At 35.6% G+C, this 22,292-nt stretch overlaps 1 protein-coding gene and 1 long non-coding RNA gene across 4 annotated transcripts in view; one reads left to right on the top strand and one right to left on the bottom strand.

Moving 5' to 3' along the window:
* Window positions 1–22,292, bottom strand: part of LOC134542012 (uncharacterized) — a 34,149-nt gene that overhangs the window by 3,749 nt on the left and 8,108 nt on the right. The gene's annotated exons all lie outside the window — the stretch shown is intronic.
* On the top strand, window positions 121–20,983 carry LOC134542005 (regucalcin-like). Of its 2 annotated transcripts, XM_063385796.1 has the most exons (6): window positions 121–3,554; window positions 4,765–4,923; window positions 11,244–11,459; window positions 14,792–15,007; window positions 16,185–16,318; window positions 17,482–20,982. In XM_063385796.1, exons 2-6 carry the CDS (start codon window positions 4,767–4,769, stop codon window positions 17,716–17,718), a joined length of 960 nt encoding a protein of 319 aa, XP_063241866.1. In that variant the 5' UTR covers window positions 121–3,554; window positions 4,765–4,766; the 3' UTR covers window positions 17,719–20,982. The 2 variants fall into 2 exon arrangements, with proteins under 2 accessions (XP_063241866.1, XP_063241867.1); XM_063385797.1 differs by having other exon boundaries at window positions 121–4,923; window positions 17,482–20,983.

The following is a 22,292-nucleotide window of genomic DNA, read 5'->3' as shown; positions in this document are numbered from 1 at the left end:
CTGGTAAGGGGTCGTCCATTAATCACGTGATGTCTTTTTAGCAAATTTTTAACCCCCCCTCCCCCCTAGTGATTTGTGGTGAGGTTTTAGACTACCCCCCCCCCCCCCCCCCCCAACAAATCACGTGTATTTTTTCGGTACAAAATATTTTTAAAAATTTCAGAATATTATCTTTAAATATGAGTATAATCTAATTTAATTCTGGAAAATTAAACACAGCATGTATATTCGGCGCCAAAATCACAGTCTTACTGGCGACTGGCAAGCCGAGCTGGGCGGGGATTTTGTTGCCTGGCTACGGCGAGTCAAGGTCACGCGTCACTTTCCGGTTTAGTAGAAATCGCGTGAAAAAATAAATACACGTGATATCTCTCTACCCCCCCTCCTCCCACATTGTGATATTTCGTGATTTTTCCGAACCCCCCCGCCCCCCCCCCCCCTCTTTCGAGCCTCACGTGATTAATGGACGATCCCTAAGAAACTCCCCACGTGACCTCAGACTTTCAACAAATAGGAGCATAGCTTTAACAAGTTAACTAATCACATTATCTATATATATAAAAATGTTATGTTGGTTTGTGTACGCTTCAAAAACTCAAAAAGTTCTGCACCGATCGAGCTGAAATTTTACCATTATATACAACCCGCATCAAGGATTGTTTTTATCTACTTTTCACGTCAGCAACATACCCGCGACCGCGGAAAAGTAACTGCGCCATTTTATTAATGTTTTTTCTCACCAATAAAAACAAAAAAACGCGCATTTTCTGTTATGGAAACGTTTCTCCATGCCAAAGGATTTCTCTTAGCAATGGAAAAAACTACGTCAATTGAAGCGAGCGGGAAATGGCTATATACAATGAAAATGCTTTTATTGTGAGGTGCAATAATTAAAAAATGACTAAGCATACCGGTATGGGACTAATTATACAATATGAATGAGGTACTTTAGTGTGATCGTGTCTCGATTGAGCTGCGCCGTTATCCAAATCGTAAGTAGAGGTTATGTTTCGTATGGGTCTATCACCACTTGATGTGGGATTGCATGTAGATGGTTCTATTGCAAATAAAGTTCTTAGTCAATTAAGAATGCCAGCACCAACCCGAACTGCGACTGCTGCATTTGATGTAGATTTACGCCGTGAACAGAGTTATAACATTGATGATCTTCAGACATATGTCCAATTGAACATTCCCAAATTAAAGCGTGAACAGAAAGACATTTATGATCGCATAATGCAAATGATAAATGACGGAATTGGGGGGGATCTTCTTCTTGGATGCGCCAGGAGGAACTGGGAAAACATTCCTAATTAGATTGATTCTAGCAACGGTTCGATCAAAAAATGACATAGCATTAGCTCTTGCTTCGTCTGGAATAGCTGCGACATTGTTACCAGGTGGAAGAACTGCGCATTCAGCTCTAAAGTTGCCAATAAACATGCAAATCATCGAGACTCCTACGTGCAATATTTCCAAAGCATCCGGTATGGGAAAAGTATTACAAAAATGTAAACTAATTGTTTGGGATGAATGCACGATGGCACATAAAAAATCGCTTGAAACTCTTGATCGATCGTTATGAGATTTGCGTGGAAACGTTCAACCATTCGGGAATGCATTGATATTGCTCATAGGAGACTTTAGGCAAACATTGCCTGTAATTTCTCAATCGACACCAGCAGACGAAATAAATGCTTGCCTGAAATATTCAACACTATGGCGGCACGTACGTACATTGCAGTTGACTACGAGTATGCGTGTCCAGTTGCAGAATGATCCATCAGCTGAGGTATTCTCACGACAGTTACTGGAAATTGGAAATGGGCAGCTGCCAGTCGATGAGACGTCTAGACGAATATCATTTCCCAATCATTTTTGTAATTTAGTAACATCGAAAGAAGAACTGATCGAAAAGTATTTCCTGACATTCAAAAAAATCATAGAAATCACGATTGGCTCAGTGAAAGAGCTATCCTTGCCGCAAAGAATAAATATGTCTATCAACTTAATAATGTTATTCAATCCAGTATTCAAAGTGATGAAATTACATATAAGTCGATAGACACCATTGTGGAAGCAGATGATGTAGTTAATTATCCAACGGAATTTTTAAACTCACTTGATCTGCCAGGGATACCACCACACATACTTAAATTGAAAATAGGTGTGCCAATTATGCTCTTGCGGAATATTAATCAGCCAAAACTGCAATGCCACGCGACTTTCAGTTAAGAAATTAATGAATAACGTAGTGGAAGCAATGATTTTAACGGGGCCTTTCAAAGGTGAAGATGTCCTCATTCCTCGAATACCCATGATCCCGACCGATAGACCATTTCAATTTAAAAGATTCCAATTCCCAATTCGATTGGCATTTGCAATCGCAATCAATAAAGCTCAAAGTCAATCTTTAGAATTGTGTGGTTTAGATTTAGATGTGGATTGCTTTTCACATGGACAACTGTATGTTGCGTGTTCCCGAGTCGGAAAACCAGATAGTCTTTATATCTACGCATACAGTAGAAAAACAAAAAAAATATTGTATATCCACAAATATTGCAAAATTAAACTTATATGAAATTTTTCTTTGTTTTGTTTCTCATTTCTCAACTATTCAATCACAATGTGCCACAGCGAAGCGTGGCAGGGTACAGCTAGTTTCTCATAATTTATAATATATAAATTATAAGTTCATAGCTGGTAACTTCAACGAAACTAAGTTTCAACTGATTGGCTGCAGCAATAACTTTCAGCTAAAATTCTACTCCGTATAAATTACATAACTGTGCTATCGTGCAAATGCCAGCTTTGTTTCCCACGCTATTGCTACATTACAGAAAATGCAAATGCCACTCGCCGCATTACTTCCATCCTCTCACTTAACTTCAATATTGATAATGTTCTAAAAACTTTATGGTAGCCTATAAATGAACATAAAAATTAGTAAAATGAAGTATTCAAATAAAAATAAAAGACAGAAAAATACATTTCCGCAGATGGGAACCTGGTCAACAAAACCAAGTAAGTAGTTAATGTCTTTATAGAAACAAAGTTCGTTAATACAACTTACAAAAAAACCTCACAATATGTATGAATGAAAAATAAATGAAAATTATGATTATCAAATAAGTCATAATGATTTTCAACACATCTAACAAAAGATCAGCAGGTATTTACAAATACGTACCAAAATTAGTGATAGTGTTTTGATTCTTTTTAAATGGAGTTTTATGCTTTCAAATTAGTCATTATGATCTTCAACACATCTAAATGTAAAATCAGCAGGTATTTATTCATCGTAAATATTAGTGATAGTGTTATGATTTAAAAAAAAAACAGTGTTATATTAAAGATGAGGGTAGAGGTTATGTTTGCGTGCCATAAGTACCCAGAGGTAAATAAAGATTACATTGATATGGTGTCTTAAGATGAAGAAATCGGTGAGATTATTTTAAGATAACACTGAAAAAATATTTATATACTAATCGAACAAGAGACACATCAAGCTACGATCGAGGCAAGGCAAGAATAGGGTCCACAACAGAGATAAGGTTTGTTGTTTGTTGTGAAGTGAAATTGTAACTTCTATTATAATACTGAGGTAAATTAAATTAACACATGCCTATGGCACCAATTTCTTATATTGGCTTGTTAATGACAAGATGGCATGCCAGCTTTAGATTATCAATTTCTAACTAGTTGCTGTATTTTATTATTCCTAACATCTTGGGTTGATTCCAATTTCCATTTGATTCTCATGTAAGGGATTTGATTCTTAGATTTTCATACTCCGTAAGATACTACTAAATAAACTTATTTTATTCATTTAAAAATATAACTAGCACAATAAATAAAAGAAACAGAAAAATTGCAAGTGGTGTTATTTATATTATGGTGAAAACATAATTTAATAAAAATTAGGCTGAAACATTGCTATAAAAATGCTTGTAATGTTGTAAGCTTACTGAAGGGAAAGATGTTTTATCCCCTTGTTTACTTGCTCATTTAATACTAAATTAAATAATTTAAATACCTCCCTAAGGTCAAAACTGCAGCAATATGTTAATTATTTCATTAACATGATGTTAGCTTTTAGAATCAGAATCGTTTGAATTACATGGTCTTTAATTTATTTTACTGATACAAACATACAGGTTCCTGTCAAACTACAAAATAAAAACCCTATACAGCACCCATACTGCAATATTAATGTTTTGGTAATCTAGAATTTTTTTTTATGTCTCCGTAGTAGGTAGTATCCCAGTTCAAAACCATGTTATGTGTAGGTGGTGAGAAAAATCATAATAATATTGTTATCCAATAATAATGTTCTCTCATATTCACCACCATTTTTAAAGTATGCTGGATTTAAATGTACTGAATGGGTTAATTTTGTTACTACAGTGAGTATACAGGTAGTGCGAAAACACACCCAAAATATTTTTAGAAACTATTCCTAGTGGAAATTGGAGTAGAAAATGTATAAACCAATAACAGCATAATTCAGTTCCAAGGTTGATTGATATTCACCCTTGAAAATCAGTCTTCGAATTAGTATTCGTGCAAAATAGGGAAAACTTTTTAAATTAAATTACAATTCCGGGGATTATGTTTAATGCTACAAAGTTTTTCATTCTTCTAACAATCTTTCAATAAAAAACCAAAAAATCCCTCAACTTCTCCTGAGATTCTAACAATATATTGCATCACTGTATAATGAATGACAACTTAAGTAACTGGCTTGAATGTGTTTCCTTGCAGATATGGCAGTGAACATAAAACGCATTGGACATCCCACACACCTCGGGGAGGGACCGCAATGGAGTCCTGAGGAACAAGTGCTGTATTACACTGACATCCTCGAGTCGAGTATTTTCAGATACGACCCAAAGACCAACACTGAAACTTCAATTAAACTTGGTAAGTGAACATTCAAAAACCATTCGCAAGAATGTTTGAAGTTCATATTGTTATTTTTACTGTCTCAAGTCTATAGGACAAAATCTTTTTACAATTCAAGTATTAGGACTTAACGAAATAAAACTTATATCACATCAGAGAAACATTATACACTGTGTCTGAAGGCTATTTAACAGAAATAATTTACAACCATGTAAAAGTAGGTAGCAGGTTTGAAGTAATTCTACACATGTTGAGAAACTCAGTGACAACTACAGTCTTTAAATAGAGAATTATAATCAAATACCCTGCTCTATGCTGGCAATACAGAAAAACGTGCAAAATATTATCTGGTGGATGGGAGTGACACTTCTATAATTTTTTTATAACATGGTGGCCACAGACTAGGATAACCGAGAAAAGTCAGGGAATTTTTTTTTTTTTTTTTTTTTTAGATAAGCTTATTTCATCAATGTAATGGTTTCTTCAATGGTCATTCCGATTTTTGTTTTTTATAAAAAAAACTCGAGTTTTTTTGAAGAAAATATAAAGTGATGTGATAAACTCAATTTATATGTCAAATTAAAGCCCTAGTCATTCTAAAGAGAATTGTACAATTTGAGCTTTCTAGGACAAATGGTTTTAGAGTTACATGATTTTAATTATTTCAAAAATGAAAGGTAAAAAAAAATTTAAACTTTGTATTTTTGGTCATACTGATGAGTAGAACACAATCACCTCAAGGTTAAAATTATTATTTTATTGGTTGGTTTGATATGGAATGCCCCAATAGTTAAATAGTGTGTGTTATTATCTAGCAACAAACAGTTTGCAATTCTATTAGGATATTTCAAGCATTGGAGGTTTATTTTTACAATGAATTTGTATAATGATAAATTGTTTGATATAATAAAACTGTTGTATCCAATGCTGTGTTTAGTTATAGATAAAATTTATGCAAATCAATAGGAGTGACCAAAGATGTCAACAAAGCCAAAGTCAGCTCACCTGCTATAAACATTGCTCGCAATCATTGATCATCTAAAGTCTTATTTGCCTCCACAAACGCGGCCACGCCTCTGGCTCAGTAATGTTCAATTCTGAATTTTTTCAATGTGTAGTGTTGCTATAATCTTGAATAGAACATCGTAAACTCTTCACTCATGCAAACTTCTTGCTGTCCAATTTGTGCACCATTTAAAATCCCATCCTTGTCACCAAAATTTTGTTTTTGATTTGGGTAAAAAATTATTCTTCAACTTCCAATTTTTTAGAATTAAATAAACTTTTCTTCATTCCTTTCCATAGACAAAACACACAGTTCATGCTAGTATACAATAAAAATAAATTCTTGTATAAATTTGGTACAGTAAAACCTTTTTATTGCGACCACCTCTCTATTACAACCCGATTTTGAGTAACCGTGAAAAAATTGCCGAAAATCCGAAGAAAATCGGACAGAAAATAAGTTTCTTGTGGTGAGTAGCGTGTTACTGCGTTTCTCTTGCCGAGTGCCGACTTGTTTTAACTGCCGCAGCGATGTTTATTTTGACAGCTCAAGCAATTATCTTTTCCCGTGGGTTGATAGAAAAAGGTCGCTTCTCCCAGCCACTTATTCCCCACGCAGGAAACACACAGGCTGCCGTCTGTCTCCCCCGCATTTATCTTTCTTCTAACATTCCACGTCTCGCCTCTCGCACGAGCAATAACGCTGCGACCACGCATTGGGCCGTTTTATGCTTTGTTTGGTGACAGCAGCTTGATTTTATTCGGCAGTAGAATCCCGCCGATGCGACCCCCCTCTGATGCATCCATTCCGTTTATACGACCGTTTTTTGAGATACTGTGAAAAATTTGAGCAGAGAAAGTCGAAAATTTGAGTAAAATCGGCTGAAAAACAAGTCTGTTACACTTTGTTGGGCGCTATGTGTTCACGTTTATCTTGGCGAGAGCTGGACTGTCAACACGGCAGTGTCTAGCCAAGCTCGGCGCGTCCACTATCGCACGAAAAGCAGTCTCAGCTGTCATGTTATCTTTCCCGCCAGCACGAAAAGCCGCTGTGGTAGCTTCTGCGAGAGCGTAAGAAACTCGTCCGGCCAGCATCCTCCTCTCCTCCCACACCGCGTGTGACAAAAGACAGGTTGTATAGTCCATTCTCGGTAAAATAAATATTTTTATGGGCTTATACGACTGTCCTTCGCCGTTAATAAATACTTTATAAGTTTAAGTTATTATGATACAATTTGTTTATTATTCACACAGCAGTTTCTTTTATTGAATAGAAAAATTTAGCAGGGCTGTAAATATATTTATTTTACTGCATAGTTACTTTTCCATCTGCATTCCAACGTGTTTTTTTCTTCTTTTTTTTACGCTGTGAAGGGACGTGGGAAAGATAATTGCTTGAGCTGTCAAAATAAACATCGCTGACGGCAAGGGCAGGAGCGCATCCTGTCGGTCTGTCGCTGTGATTATCTACTCCAAAAACATGTCACAGCATTTCAGGATAGCTATGTTCTTATATCGTTCGTTTATAGCCGAATTGTTTTCTACCTGATCCACACAAGTTCCTTCACCACGTTTTAAACGAAAATAACCACCAGCCGGCTAGCATAGCCGAACTCGCGTGTCGAATTCCTTTAGCGCGAGTATTTTATGTATTTGGATATATTTAGGGGGGGGGGGGGGGGGGGGGGATTGGCCCGAATTCTCTATTGCGACCATTCCGTTTATAAGTCCGTTTTTCCGGAAACCGTGAGGGGTCGCATCAGCGGGATTCTACATTCCTTTTCATAGGACCCTTGCTATTAAAATACATTTATTTTAAGTTTGAAAGCTTGTAAATTCCTTGCCAGAGATGACTAAACTCGAACTTGGTGTGAAAAGTGACATATTTTGACATACTTTTTTTTTGGGCGTGTTTTAGTGGGGAGGGAGGGGTCCGAAAATATTTACAACGGTCTTACCCCTCTCTCATAATAGCCCAATTTTACAGGAGAAGGGAGGGTGAAAAGAGCATTTTCTCACTGAAGGTTTTTCAAAGGGGAGCGAAGTTGGGGTGTTATAAAGGAGGACACTAGGGGCCGAATTCAGAGAGCTCTTTCGACGGTTATCCACACACCGAAAGGCTTTTCCATTGAAGCTGCTCGGCAGAGACGTTTTTCAGTGGTTGGTTGACTGTTGGTTAAGGAGAGCCAACCACTTGAAAGTGAATGTGGTCTGAAGCTCATTCGAATGCCTGTTCAGTTGAAAATCGGCAGAGCAGTTGATGGTTTTAATATATAATTCCCACATAAAAACGTGTTCATGTATGTTTGTAATTGTTTAAAACATTTTTGTCATATGGCAGATATGTAAAATATGGTTTGGAATTAAATATGCGTTTTTAAAGAAATCGTTTCGCCCGCAAAGTGTGCATCAGACACGTGTTTTGTAGCGATGGCAGAAGATTTGGATGAATTTCCAAATCACATTGACGAGGTTTTTGAATTTTTTGATGATCTTAAAAATGAAAATCCAGTTCCGCGAAGGTAAATAATAAATTTAGCAGGCCCGTTTTATTTTTGTCGGGATCAAGAGTTCGAAACACAATTTTTTTTCTCTGTAAGAAACTGCATCTGTTTTTTTTTTGTTTTGTTTACGATTACGGTTTTGTGCTTTCTCACGAGATCAAAAATAATCGCTTTTTCATCTGGAGAAAACACTATAATTTTAGGCAACGTATCCATCTTAAGAACATTTCTCAACCTCGTGTAGGGTTACCAGACGTCCGGCAAAAGGAGGACATGTCCTCCTTTTTATGTATTTTTTTGCGTCCGGCCGGATTTTCCTTAATGCTCCAAAATGTCCGGCTTTTTTTATAAAGTGAGATAATTCCTGCAGTTACACTCTGGGCAAAGCGCGCGCTGTTGCAGTCATCCCACTAGTAAGTAGTTCTATGACAGCTTGACAGGTAGCAGCACATGCAGAAGCACGTGTTTTTAATATGCGGTATATGCGTAGTTTGTTTGATTCTTTATACTGAAACTGTATTAAATGCAAAAACATTGTAAAATATTGTACTCCATTGTAATTAATTCATGGCTTTTTTAAAATATATATATATATATATATATTGTCCTCCTTTTTAGTGAAATGTCTTCCTTTTGCGAGATGAATGTCGTCCTTTTTTATTATCAGTGTCTGGTAACCCTAACCTCGTGTCCAATCCAAACAAAATATTATTTTCAGCGGGAGAGCAAACAAAAGACAATCGAAATTAAATAGGGTGCTTTCCACACACACTCCAAGTGCTTGATCTAAGAAAATTTTTGTGCCATGTTGCCAGATCTTCACTGAAAGTGGATGGGAACAAGCTTTCAGCTGGCAGTCATTCGAAAGGCGTTTTTGAAGTATGAGAGGTGGAGAGTCTGCCAGATGAATGAGAGTTGGATGCGCTTTCGAAGGTCAACTCTGAATTCGGGCCTTAGATGGTTTGTGTGTCTGGGAGGAATGAGCTAGCCTTGAGGAATGTTACCGAGAGGAGGGAGGGGTGAGCTTATGCGTCATGAAGCCGCTGCCGCCAGCCAGCCAGCCAGGCGAGCTTCGTGTGCGCCCACTCGCGTTGCAGAACCTACAGCTGCCATATTTTTAAAGGAAATGTCCCATTATTTTTTTGTTATTCTTACTTGAACATTATTGGAAGTATTAAAGCCGACACAAAAATACGCTGTGTGTTAAAATTAACAGATTTTAATGATCTTTCATTTCATTTTTTTTTTTTTATTTTTTTTTTTTCTTCTGATTTTCACATTTTGGCCAAAATGTCCAATTTTTTGACGGTTCCCGAGAATGTATTCGTAAAATCACTGCTTCGTTAAATCCGGGGTTCGTGACATCGGGGTTCGTGACATCGGGGTTCTAGTGTATTTAACTACGGCAAGCAGAAAATGTACATGTAAACTAACCAGTAAAAATAAACTGACTTTTGACATCTTTTCTTTAGAGGTGGCCTGTAGGGCAACGACTTGTCATGAAGGTTGAAGTGGGTTTAAAGCGAAGCCGTCTAGCATTGTGAGTGACAGCATCCTGCCATTGTACGGCTGGTTTCTTAGCGAGTAGCAGTTTAGTGAGGGGGGGGGGGGGGGGGGGGGGGGTGGTGGTTTGAAATGAACTGAAAATTTCGGAAAACATCTATTACGACCCCCCCTCTATTACGACCCTATTCCTGGGAACCGTGAGGGGTCGTTTCAGAGAAGTTTGACTGTACCATACATTTTAAACATAAACCATGTTAATACTGCACATGCATACTGACATATATTGTACAGGTATAACAATTGCACAAAGATCACATTATCTTTATTGTTTTTAGAGTACTCGTTAAAATATTTGTACAATGTTACTGGGTACCAGATGAAAAAATGGATTTAGTGGATTAAAGCAGCAAGGTGATACCAGAAATATATAGGTTATTCTTAAATTATAAACTACTAGACAATAACCCATGAGTAAAGGGGAGTACAACAAGACAACCTTTTTCATTATTTTTGACATTTAGTCTTTAAACCATATTATACTTCTTCCTCACAAAAATTTATCAGAAATAAGGGTGTGAACATTGATTTAAATTTTTTATTAGTATCCGATACTTAAAGTAAAGTACCAAACTTTAAGGGGAATTACCATCCTATTTACTTCCATTCTGTCTTACTTTGTTTTTCTTTCTCATTCCCTTTCACTGTGTTTCTTCGTTAGTGAATTTATGACGGCTTAATTTGTACCCGCGCTGAAACAAAGATGATACAAGTTCAGCTTCAAAACTTATTGCAGTTAAATAGTTTTACTTCAGCTGTAAGATTTGCAGGTTTTGTAGAACTTGGTTCAATTAGAAATTACCCAGATGCTAAAGTTTCATCATAAATAGTTTATTTATTTTCGAAAAACGATCTGTCCAGCTGCAACTTCAAAGGCATATACCATTCTGAGAAAGCACTTTGGATTACATGTTGTAAATATGTTTTCAACTTATGTTTACGTGATGAACCTACAGCTGAATTTTGTTGGTCCAATTCAGACTCATCGTGTATATCTTAATATAACTATATGTTTAACGTCTAACATACTATTTAGTTAACATGAGTTTTGTTTGTAATTTTCTAAGTTTTCATAATTAATATTCATGTAATTTGTTTCGTGAAATATATTTTGTTTTAAAAAAAAATTGTCTGCCCTATGTACAGATATGCTACTATACCTAATAACTCTAGAATTACAGTTATATGTTGTCTATGTTATTGTTATCTTACACTATAGGTACTGATAGTAAATTTACTTATGATTTTCTAAATTATTTTTTTCAGGTGGTGGTAATTTGTCAATAGTAATTCCTGTTGAAGGGAAGAAAAATCAGTTTGTCATAACGCTGGAAAGAAACATTGCTGTGTTGACTTGGGATGGCAATAGCCCCAAACCTGAGAAACTGGAAATCATCAGCTCTGTGGAAAAGCTGGAGACGAAGTGCCCGACAACGAACTTCAACGACGGGAAGGCAGATCCGGTGGGCAGATTGTGGGCAGGTGAGCCAAGCCAACATTCAGCTAATCTTCGTAGCTGCTTCTGAGCTTGCAGAGTAGTTTGTACGTCTGCACTTTTTAAGTTCAGTACATCGTAAGGACTTCCTGTCTGTCTCACTTTTAGTCTTCTATGAGTGTTTCTTGCACCCAGTCTCTCGTCTGAAGAAGACGGCAGTTTCAAAGCCCTGAAATGTTGTGAAGTCTTGTGTTGTCTTTTCTGTTGTATATTTTGTAGTTTATTATCACTGTGTCTACCTTCTATTGTGTTTTTTTCTTTGTTTTATTGTTTTTGATCATCCGAGATCTAGCGAGAGAGAGCATCATTGATACAATTTTAAGTGGGCACCACCATGTGAGGGAGCATATGTACCTACACCTATCCCTCACTTTGCACGACTAATGTGTTCCTAAAAATGCTCGTGTTATTCGAAATTGTGTATTCTGGAGCATTAATTTCCATAAATAGCTATGCTAATTTATTTAATGTGCTCCAAAATTGCGTAGGAAAATATACTTTATGTAATATAAATGCGTAGAATAACACTTACAATAAATATGTCACACCATTAATCTTTATATACCTCCCATCGCACTTTGTATGACAAATTCGACATTGCCTAACGGGAGATACGTGGTTATGTACTTTATCGTCAGTCGGCTGGCTGACTTGCCCGCCTGGGCATGACCTTCAACTCACGTCGCGTACCTTTCCAAACCATCCTTTAATGTGACAGTGAAACCGATATTACTGTCCGGATAGTTACATTTCAATTTTTCAGAAATTAAAGTGCTTATTCGCATATCACCACCTGATTCACACCAATCCTGTCAGGCCAATGATTATTTTTTTCATTGCAACATTCATTTAACAACCTTTTCCATGTGAATCATCTGTTCATTTCAGTTCCGGTATCTAATGACAAATATATTCCCGCTATTACAACCAACAGCATCAGACATATAAACTTTTGATAGAGTCCTTATTTTGTACGATTGTGCGCACAGTTGACTTGCTTGAAACTAAAGTGCGACCAACATAAGTGTGGCCTTCATGATAATCTGCATGCCGTAATACTTCTAGTTTTGTCTCAAATACTTTAACACTATGCATTGTGCTCTCACTTGGAAGCCTGATTCCACTATGATTCCAACTGCAGGTGGTTACGCACGTACCCGGCAGATGAATGGGCAGATGTTGCTTTTGTTTGTGTGAATTCCCTGCCACTGGCTAGACTGAGTTCATGATCTGGTCTGTGGCCAGGCGACAACGGTATGGCATGGCGTCATACGCACGGATGTAAAAACATTTGGTCCTTTACACTCCATAGCCACAACCTAACTTGCTATTGCTGATGTTTGTACAACAATTGATAGCGTAGTTAGACCTGCGCGTGCATCTCTTCCGCCACGGAACTTCTGTTGTTTACAGAAGTTGAAACCCACTTCGTGGCATCATGCACGACTTTTTTTTTTTTGCCTGCAGAGATTTTGCATTAACTGAAATTTACAGACGTACTATTCAAGACTGGAGCAGTAAAATTAACATCGCGCTAAATTAATTCGTGCAATCGGAAGACGTGCTAAGTGAGGGATAGGTGTATTGTATTACTCACCTGTGTGGGTGCTGGACTCATTTCCCCTCCCCCCTGTGCCACTCACATAGACGTGGCCTGCTCTCAGCATCTGGCATGCTACGATATGCAATTATTGTGGGTTATTTGATGTCCCAAATGCTTCGATCCAGACACACTCCGGGTCGGTTACGAATACATCCATAATGATTCACAAAATTTATTTCACTGGCTACGGCATGTCTGGTTACAGTTCAAACTATCACTTATAAAGAAGTGAAGTTCTCAACGGCCCACAAGCCGGTTTGTATTTGGTGACTTAAAAACTCCAGCAAGTGGATAAAAAATAATTAAGGTTAACAGTCTACCTTTTAGAGGTAAGCCCCCGCAATTAAGTAAAGGTTTTATGAATATTAAAATAGAGAACATAGTCAATGGATATTATTCAAAGCTTGTGTACCCAGGGCTGAAGGCTTCCTGCTTGTATTATTGTTTGTGGAAGATTGGGCAGATGGCATTGCTGGAAGGCACAAAGTCAGCATGATCACACCCTGTACACAGTTTAGCTAAGTTAAGTTTAAATTAACTATAAAAATAATTAAAAAAGTGCAAATTAAATAGAAATTGTATATTTTACAAATTTTACAAATTTGGTTCATTGGTGCCATAATTACCAATTAACACATAGAAGACCCACTTTCTTACTAAAGATTTTGCCAAAAGATTTTTCATTATTCTGGAAGGAAAAAATTCAATTTTTTTATTTATGTCTTGAAGGGGTACAGTGCATTGGTGGCTGGATGGTCTCAGCACACTGGTTGGCCATGACCGTTCTTTTGCCCGGCACACATGGTTCACACACTCTAGGATGGGTAGGAGGGGGTCTGTCAGCTGACATCAGGCTGACAGGATAACCGCAGCTCCTTATAGAGGTCAATTGGTGAGAGCATTTTTAATCACTCTCACTGTGTGTCATATTTCATTACTGTTTCTTTGAGGATTTGTTTTCCTAATCTATGATTTTTTTTTAATATAGTTAGCTTTTTCAGTTTTGAGTTTGTCTCTGCCATTTTATCAATGGCTTTTTGACTGCTAGGGTCTATATAACTTTTTGTATGATTTTTTATTTATTCAGTTGTTTTTTTTTGTCTTGTGTTTTTTCGCTCTTTTTTTTTTTACTCATGTAAGGCAATGGATAGCATTCATATAGTAGTAAGAATATTATTTGTTAGTTAAAAGTTAAATTATAAACTTGTATGCTTTTAATTGACAATAGTTTACCTTTAATCAGTAACTGTAATAACACAGTACAATATTTATACTTACGAAAAAATAACAATTCAGTTAAATATTGCTGCATAGTATTGTTTAAATATTGCTGCATAGTATTGTTTTAATTGTCATTGGATATTTTTTCCAAAATATTTTTCAGAAATATTTATTTGTGAATTATTTTAAAGTTTTATATCATCTTATATCTTATATGTTTCATGCAAAAACAAACCTTATAGAGCTGAAATTTTATAAAAATTAAAAAGTATAAAAATAAATATAGAAAAATTCTTAGTATATTCTTTTATAATGAAGTATTATTTATTTGCATAACTTTATAGTTGTTTCATAGGTGGGGAATTATTGCTGCATGATTTTTTAACTTTATCAACACCAAGAATGCAGAAGTGAAAATATTTAAAGTACACAACCATAGCATGTTAAATTAAAATGATAAAGTGTGTATTCACTTACTTTTTTTTCCCCCCACAGGCACGCTGGAGAAAGGAGGCTACTCCCACAAAACTATTCCTGAACAATGTGCTTTGTACAATTTCTCCAAAGATGGTACCCCGACCCTAAAAGTTTCCGGCATTACTCTTTCCAATGGGATGGCATGGTCCAGCGATAAGAAGACAATGTACTATACAGACACTCCAACTTTCAAAATATTCGCCTTCGATTATGACGCTCCTACTGGAAATATCAGTAAGTATATGCTGTATGCTCCAGTGTAATACTGTGCTGATGATGTACGAAAATTCTTGGAATTGTCATTGATGGAGACGTAATGGAGATGGACTAATTAATTAATAGCCTACTTTTGAGAATTGGTATGTCCAGTATGGTACATAACATTACATATAGTCAATCCGGCCTGTTCTGACCACACCCATTTCAGGTTCTACATAATTTCACTTACAGCTTGATAATCAATAGACATTATTGTTTGAACCCAATAAAGGTAGACAATCTGTATTTTTATGTCAGTACACTCAAAAAAATTTTCTTTGTAAAATATTGATTTAAGATCACCGAAAATTTCATGCAGTGAAACATGACCTACACTTTGAATTTTCACCTGCCAAGACATTTTGTACAGTTATAATTAGACTAATTATCTATTTTGTTTGGGATTCTTTTTCAATTTTCGGGTTTCTCGGTGTTCGCACCTACGTGTTCCAAGCAAGTCAGTGAGCTAGTAAAACAGCTACCGGATTGACTGTTGGAAAAGGTAACATCTGTAGATGCTGGTAACCTCTGACTGTGACACCATATAAGACTCTAGGATGAAGGAGCAATGGAATGCAGTTGTGAATGAAATGGGTGAAGTACCATGAAAACATTCAGTTGTTAACTGCACCATTTGTCACGTTTCTCAAATATGAACACCAATTTGAACTTTTCAGCTGGAGGCTCTGCTGAATTACAATCAGTGATCACTCAACAATATGATGAGAAGGCTCACTATGGTTTGAAACCAACAGTTAGAATAAAACATATCAAAAAAATAAATAAGCTAACTGTGTAAAAATGTAATATAAATTGAGTGATTTAGCCTACACAGCACCAATACTGTTTGCATTGGCACCAAAAACTATATTGTAAAGTGAAAAATATAACTATTTTGAATAAATAAATAAAAAATACTATAAATTAAATTATAAAACCACTACCTCTTAAAAAAATTTAGAGCATTAAAAAAAATAATAGTATACTTTAAACAACTGAGCCCTATCTTAACTGTTACTTGTAATATTTTCAGTCATCTATCTAGTGTAGTTATAGTGAAAAACCTTCTGTATTAACAGCTGATAAAATTAAACTTAATTAAACATGTAGGCTATTCAATAGTAACATGTACTCGCTTTGATTTTTCAAACAGCAAATCGTCGAGTGGTATTTGACATGTACAAGGACTTCCTAACTGAGGGTCCCGATGGAAAGACAGTTGGCCCTGATGGAATGACAATCGACAGTGAAGACAAATTATGGCTTGCCACCTTTGGATCTAGTAAGGTATGTAAATTAATGTTAAAATTAGCATGATTAGGTTATAAATGTAAGAAAAAAAGTAACTTGTGGTCGAGGGTCTTGTGACAGACTGTGTTGTATGTACGTTAGCATGCACGCCACCTTGTGATAGAGTACACGGCTCTGAAGGCTCTCGCTCAGAGCATGACGACGTCCATGTGGGGTACTTGACTGAATTCTCCTGTCTCACCTTTTCACAAAGATCTGGCCTGCTCTCAGCATCGGACATACTTAAGAATTTAAATACACATGGGCTCTGAAGGGGTGCCACTCACCTCACTGCGTGTACCTGGTCAAGCAATAACAAGTATTTTCGAGAACACATCTTTATTTTTCACATTATGCTTTACAGCACTACATGGTTGGTGATAGAATGACTGCCACTGTGCTCTGTGAATTTTTGGTAAGGAAGAATAAAAGTAGTTAAAACTAGTAAATTTGTTGGAGAGGGTATTTAATTCAAGAATCATAAAGAGTAACTTTTAATGGAACTGAACAGTATTTTGGCACCAAGAAAATATTTCAAGTGTTTTATGAAGGTAACGGTAGCAGATCGTTGTCATTAGCCGAGCACTGTTTTGCTGAGTTACAAGTCTATAATGAATCACATGCCACTGATGATAATGTGGAATATATACACACACACATACATGCACATGTGCACACACACATGCATGAGCACACTTACACAAACATGCACATGCACGCAGGCTACTAACAAAATTATTTATTGTGACATGTGCAACCAAAAGGGGAGGAGAGACAATTGCATACTGGGATGCTATTAAAAGGGTTCCTCTATGATAAGGTAGCAGGTGAAGGCTGTCCACATCCCCAGCAGAGCACTGGGGCGTGCTACCAGTCAACACAACAGCAAGGTAATGCTTGCAAGTGTCGGAAATTACCACAGTATCAAAAGTTTCAAATGAAACATTTTTGTATGAAAACAGCTTACTTGTTTAATAAAATGTCTTCGAAAATACTAGGTAACTTCAGATATAGAAATAAAGATAACCTATGTGAAAATTTGTTGAGTGCTTGGGTACGAGTCTACGGATTCAGGCACCACCACTGAGCCCATTAAAATTGTTAGCCAAGTATTTGTTGGTGATTGTTAGTTAATTCCTGTGAACATTTATTTTCCTCAGGTGTTAAGAATTGATCCTGCAACTGGTAAAGTGATATCCACTGTGACTGTGCCTTCGCCTGAAGTGACATCTGTTGCATTTGGAGGCAAAAACCTGGACGAACTGTACGTCACCTCTGCAAATATATTAAACGATACAGAACTAACAAAAAAGTACCCAGATGCAGGATATACTTTCCGTGTCACTGGACTCGGAGTAAAAGGTCTCCCTGCTAAGAACGTGATTCTTTCTCGTTAAACACACAAATTTTATTTTATTTTATTTTTTGTTCGTTTAGTTTCTTACACATACTTTATAGACAGAGCTTGGTGACAAATATGTATCAATGAAATATAATTTGAAACAAAATTTTTTTTTTTAAATAAATATTGTATGTGGTTTTTGTAAAATAAAAATGTTGACAGTAAAAAGATGTCTTTTAATTTCCTAAATTAAATATTGATGAAAAAATATCAATTTTTTTAATTTTTATTTTGAGCATGTAACAGGCAGAAGTGCTGGCAAGAATTTGTAGCTTGCAAAATTTTTTGCTAGCTCTGCATTATTAAAGTTCCCGGAAAAGACATGACTATTACTGGTGCTGAGCCTAAATATAATGTTGTTTAAAAGAAAAAACCTAGCTACTATCACATAACAAGTCAATGAGTTTTATGGTCCTCCGAGTATAATTTGTTTAGATTTACTTAGAAATGAACTAAAATTTATATGGCTAAAATCTCAAGCCAAACAAGTGTCAAAAGTCGGTGAACCTTTTTTTTATTACAATAACCAGCATCTTCACTCTTAAGTATGAAAACTGGCTTATCAATGGCTTATATCAAATCTTCAAGATATATTTTTATCATATTGCTACATAAGAACTTTGTCAAAGTTATTAAAAATGACAAATACTACTACAACCATTTCTAAGTCCCACTTAATATCATGTAGGTTATCATTCAGAGTATTTTTTATCTAACTGCTATAAATATAAACTCAGCTTATACATGAGTTGTTTGTCATTAATGAAAAAAATCAACAAGGTACTTAATTCCATAAATGTATTACAACATATCCAACAATATTCTTAGCAAGTCAAATAGTGGTAGCGTACGACAATATTTACATCATAACAAATATACTTGAGGCTTTTTGATCAAAAAAATGTGTTCAAGTACAAATTGAACAAAACAACCAATGGAAATGTATAGTATATATTTTTGAATTCTTACACATAAAAAGACTAACATCCTATTCAATCACAAATTTTAACATGATTCCCCTCTTTTTTAGAATAGTAGCATCATTAAAACAGATCAGGGAAGTGTTCCGATTAGCACCCACTGTATGAAAAAATTTAACATAATTTTAGCCTGATTTCCTTAGGGGGGGAAAAATGCAACTTTCTTGTATGCATGTATTTCTTTCTCTTCCCCTGCCCCAAACTCCAACAAACTCTTCTCAATCAACACGAGTTGGCATTTTAGGCTTTCAAAATAATTTCCAATAAAAAATTATTGGTAAAGTTGATTGGCATACCCTAACGTCATAAATTATGTAATCAGCAGTAATCATCAGTTTCTCGGTAGAACTGGAGAGAACTAAGTCTTAACATAGGCTGATCACATTAATTGTATAAACTATATGTTGTTGACGGAGGTTTGGTTGCTTTTCTTTCTAAAAAATAAAAAAATAAATAAAAAATATCTCAAGCTATTAATGTCTTCATTGCTTATACATGCATTATGAAACTTTAAGTAGTTTTTAACCTTTAATATTTTCTTATCTGGCAGATAGGTTACTGTTCTAAATCATCAGTACACTAGACCAAACAAATAACTAGGCCTACATCTTGTTTTATTTACAATGTGAGAGAAAATTTTAGTCTTAATGACAAAACCTCAATTCCGTGTTGAAACACTACCATTAGCTAGTTTCTGATGACACTAACCAGGGTTCATGGTTCAAAACCCACGGTGAGACTGGTTGTGAACGTGATGAATTGTAGAGTCCAGAGGGCTCCAACCTAACTCATGGCTTACCAGAGATATCTGTGGGTGGTAGATCGCAAACCTCATTGTGATTGACATGGGAGGTATAGAATTAAAAAGGAAACAGAATTAGGTTTTTACCTTGAATAGTAGGCTGTAGGGCATGCCTTTCAGTAGATGGTGCAATGAATCGTATTGTAACAGGGTTGTATTCATCAGTATGAGTGAAGTATGGAGTTTACAATGATCTTGGGTTGTCTTCAGCAATGTTTTAGTATGAAAGATGCATTCTAGTATATTACAGAAACAACCTCAACAGCAGACTACTCAAGCGGTTTCTTAAGTGGAAACATTACAGTGGTAGCTGTGGATAATGCATCACTGCATCACATAATATAACAAGGTAAATAAGTTATTGCTGGTTTTAAATGTAGCTAACCTAACTTACCCAACCATCCATATGATTTTAAAGTATTTCAGAACGATACCAGAGCCTCCATTTTTAAAAATCAAAGTTCCAAAAAACAACAAACTCTCAAATCTCTAACAGAATTGTGATTCCGCCAGCAAGGGAGATAGCAGAATAATTCAGACAATTTTTAACATCATTCTAATATTTAATTCAGCTAGCAAGTGTTAAATAATAGATTTTAGCAAATATCTATCAGAATCAAGTTGCTCCGTTAGTTTCATTATGATAAGACAGCTAAATGTCTATTCTTGAAACGGCTATGAAAGCTATCGGAATCAGCATTGTCAGGTTGACGAAAAGTCTCTATAAGTATGGCAATGTTGTTTTTTAAGTTAACGTCCAATGACAATCAGGGAAGGACCATTTCTAATGAAAGTGTATTAATTGTTTTCATTATGTTCATCTTTTTTCTTTAGTTGATGGACAAGGAAGTTATGTGTAAATACTGTTACGACGAAAACGCCTGAGACCAGATCCCGATGTCAGATTCAGAGCTGGCTGGCAGGCACTGGCATCACACGCCGTGTCACGTGCCGCCCACTGACGTAAGGCATGCCTTGCACGCCTGGCCGGATTACAAGGGTTGTCGCTACCACCCTCCCCCCACTGCATCGCGTATCATCCTTCCTCGGCATTGTTATTTATCACTGAGCTGCTTTGGAATTCTGCGGGCCGCCATACAGAGTGGCACGAATAAACACTGTCTTTAGGATGTTTCTGGCCTAGGATGATGCCACTCAACACAGCCGCTCTCGTCGGTTCGAGAAGGGCACCCCAGGTACTTAAGCATCGACACCCGCCCAGTTCTCCTTATAAAGGTTGTAACAATAAATAAGTAGTAATTAAAAATGAGTGTAAAATTATGCCAGCGAAACTGAAAATTCTATGACTTATATGAAAAAAAAAAATATTTTAGGCAGGAAACAAAAATTTGTAATATAACTCAACTGTAAACTATTTCTAGTTGGAAAAAGTACTACAAAAACACAAATATTTATGAAAATTCTAACAGATTTATATATATTTTTTTCTTTTAGAATTTAATAAAATTCTTATCACTTACAGGACACCTTTTTTTAGTTTATAGTTTCTGCTAAATTGGCTACAACACACATCAAATTTTTGTGAATAGTACTTTGAGGTGAAAATAAATTTAATGCATTGTTTCTTAGTTCAGCAAATCATCTATGAATGTGTACATAGATTTTTTTTATAAACACTGCAAGTCATTACAAAATTATTATGGATAATTTCTTGGTTATTATTTCGGGGACAAATTTTTTAATTGTTTGGAGTAGCGGCTTACTGGAAAAAAATCTATGTATATATCAAAAAATCTTTCAACAACTTTCTTTTCTGTCACTATTTATTTAGTAATACTTTTTTATAGGGTTTTATTGATGTGTTTGTTTTCAACTAAATTTTATGCCTGGTAGGAATTTTGGCTAGGTTTGCAAGCTAGAAAGGGGTAAAAAGGATAACCTTTATTTTCACAATCAATTTTAATTGAGCGAAATTCATATATACATGGACTCACTTTGAGCACATTTCAATCCTGTAATAGATAAATTTTGTTACAAATAAATGTACTTAGCCTATATAAGCCTGCCACTCTTCTGATCCAATCAAAAGATGAGACATTTGTGCAATATTTACGTGAAAAACGAATTACGTTATACGGAAATTCTGTAATAGTATCTACTTATCACAAAACACAGCAAATAAGTATCAAATTTCTACACACCGAAAATTCCCATAAGTTCCATGTGTTGTGGTTCTGAAATACTTTAAAATCACATGGATTATTAGTTAGGTTAGCTACGTTTAAATTTTGTAAAATAGTGCCGACTTCCAGTCTTATTAGGTTAGTTAAATAAAACACCAGCAATAACTTATTCACCTCGTTATATTAGGTGTTGTATATTTTGATATAAAAACGGGATGTGATGCTGTAGGTACACCTATCACAAAGTAGTAGATTATTTGATTGAAATTTCAATTATTCCCAAAGGAAACAATAACATTATTATTATTATAAACTCATATGCTATGTATTTAAGAATATGTCCAATGTAAGTACTGCATTTAAAAATTGCAACACGAGTGTCATTATAACATTTAAAAGTCTAACAATATTACATTTGTTTCCGTGATTGAAAGTCTCAGTTTCATAAATATTAACAAAATTTATAATTACACTTGTTAATTACTTAACATTATATCTAATGTACATGACAAATATTGAAATTTTCACAGTAGGTATAAAAATTCTATAATATTTCTTTTTTTGGTGATAAGTAATATTACATAGTTTCTGTATAATCTTATTCATTTTTCAAACTATGTTACATATGTTTGTCATGTTTTGA

This window comes from Bacillus rossius, assembly GCF_032445375.1.
Source record: "Bacillus rossius redtenbacheri isolate Brsri chromosome 4 unlocalized genomic scaffold, Brsri_v3 Brsri_v3_scf4_2, whole genome shotgun sequence".
Taxonomy (NCBI): Eukaryota; Metazoa; Arthropoda; class Insecta; order Phasmatodea; family Bacillidae; genus Bacillus; species Bacillus rossius.
The sequence above is the reverse complement of the archived record's forward strand: the minus strand, read 5'-3'. Positions and strand labels throughout refer to the sequence as shown.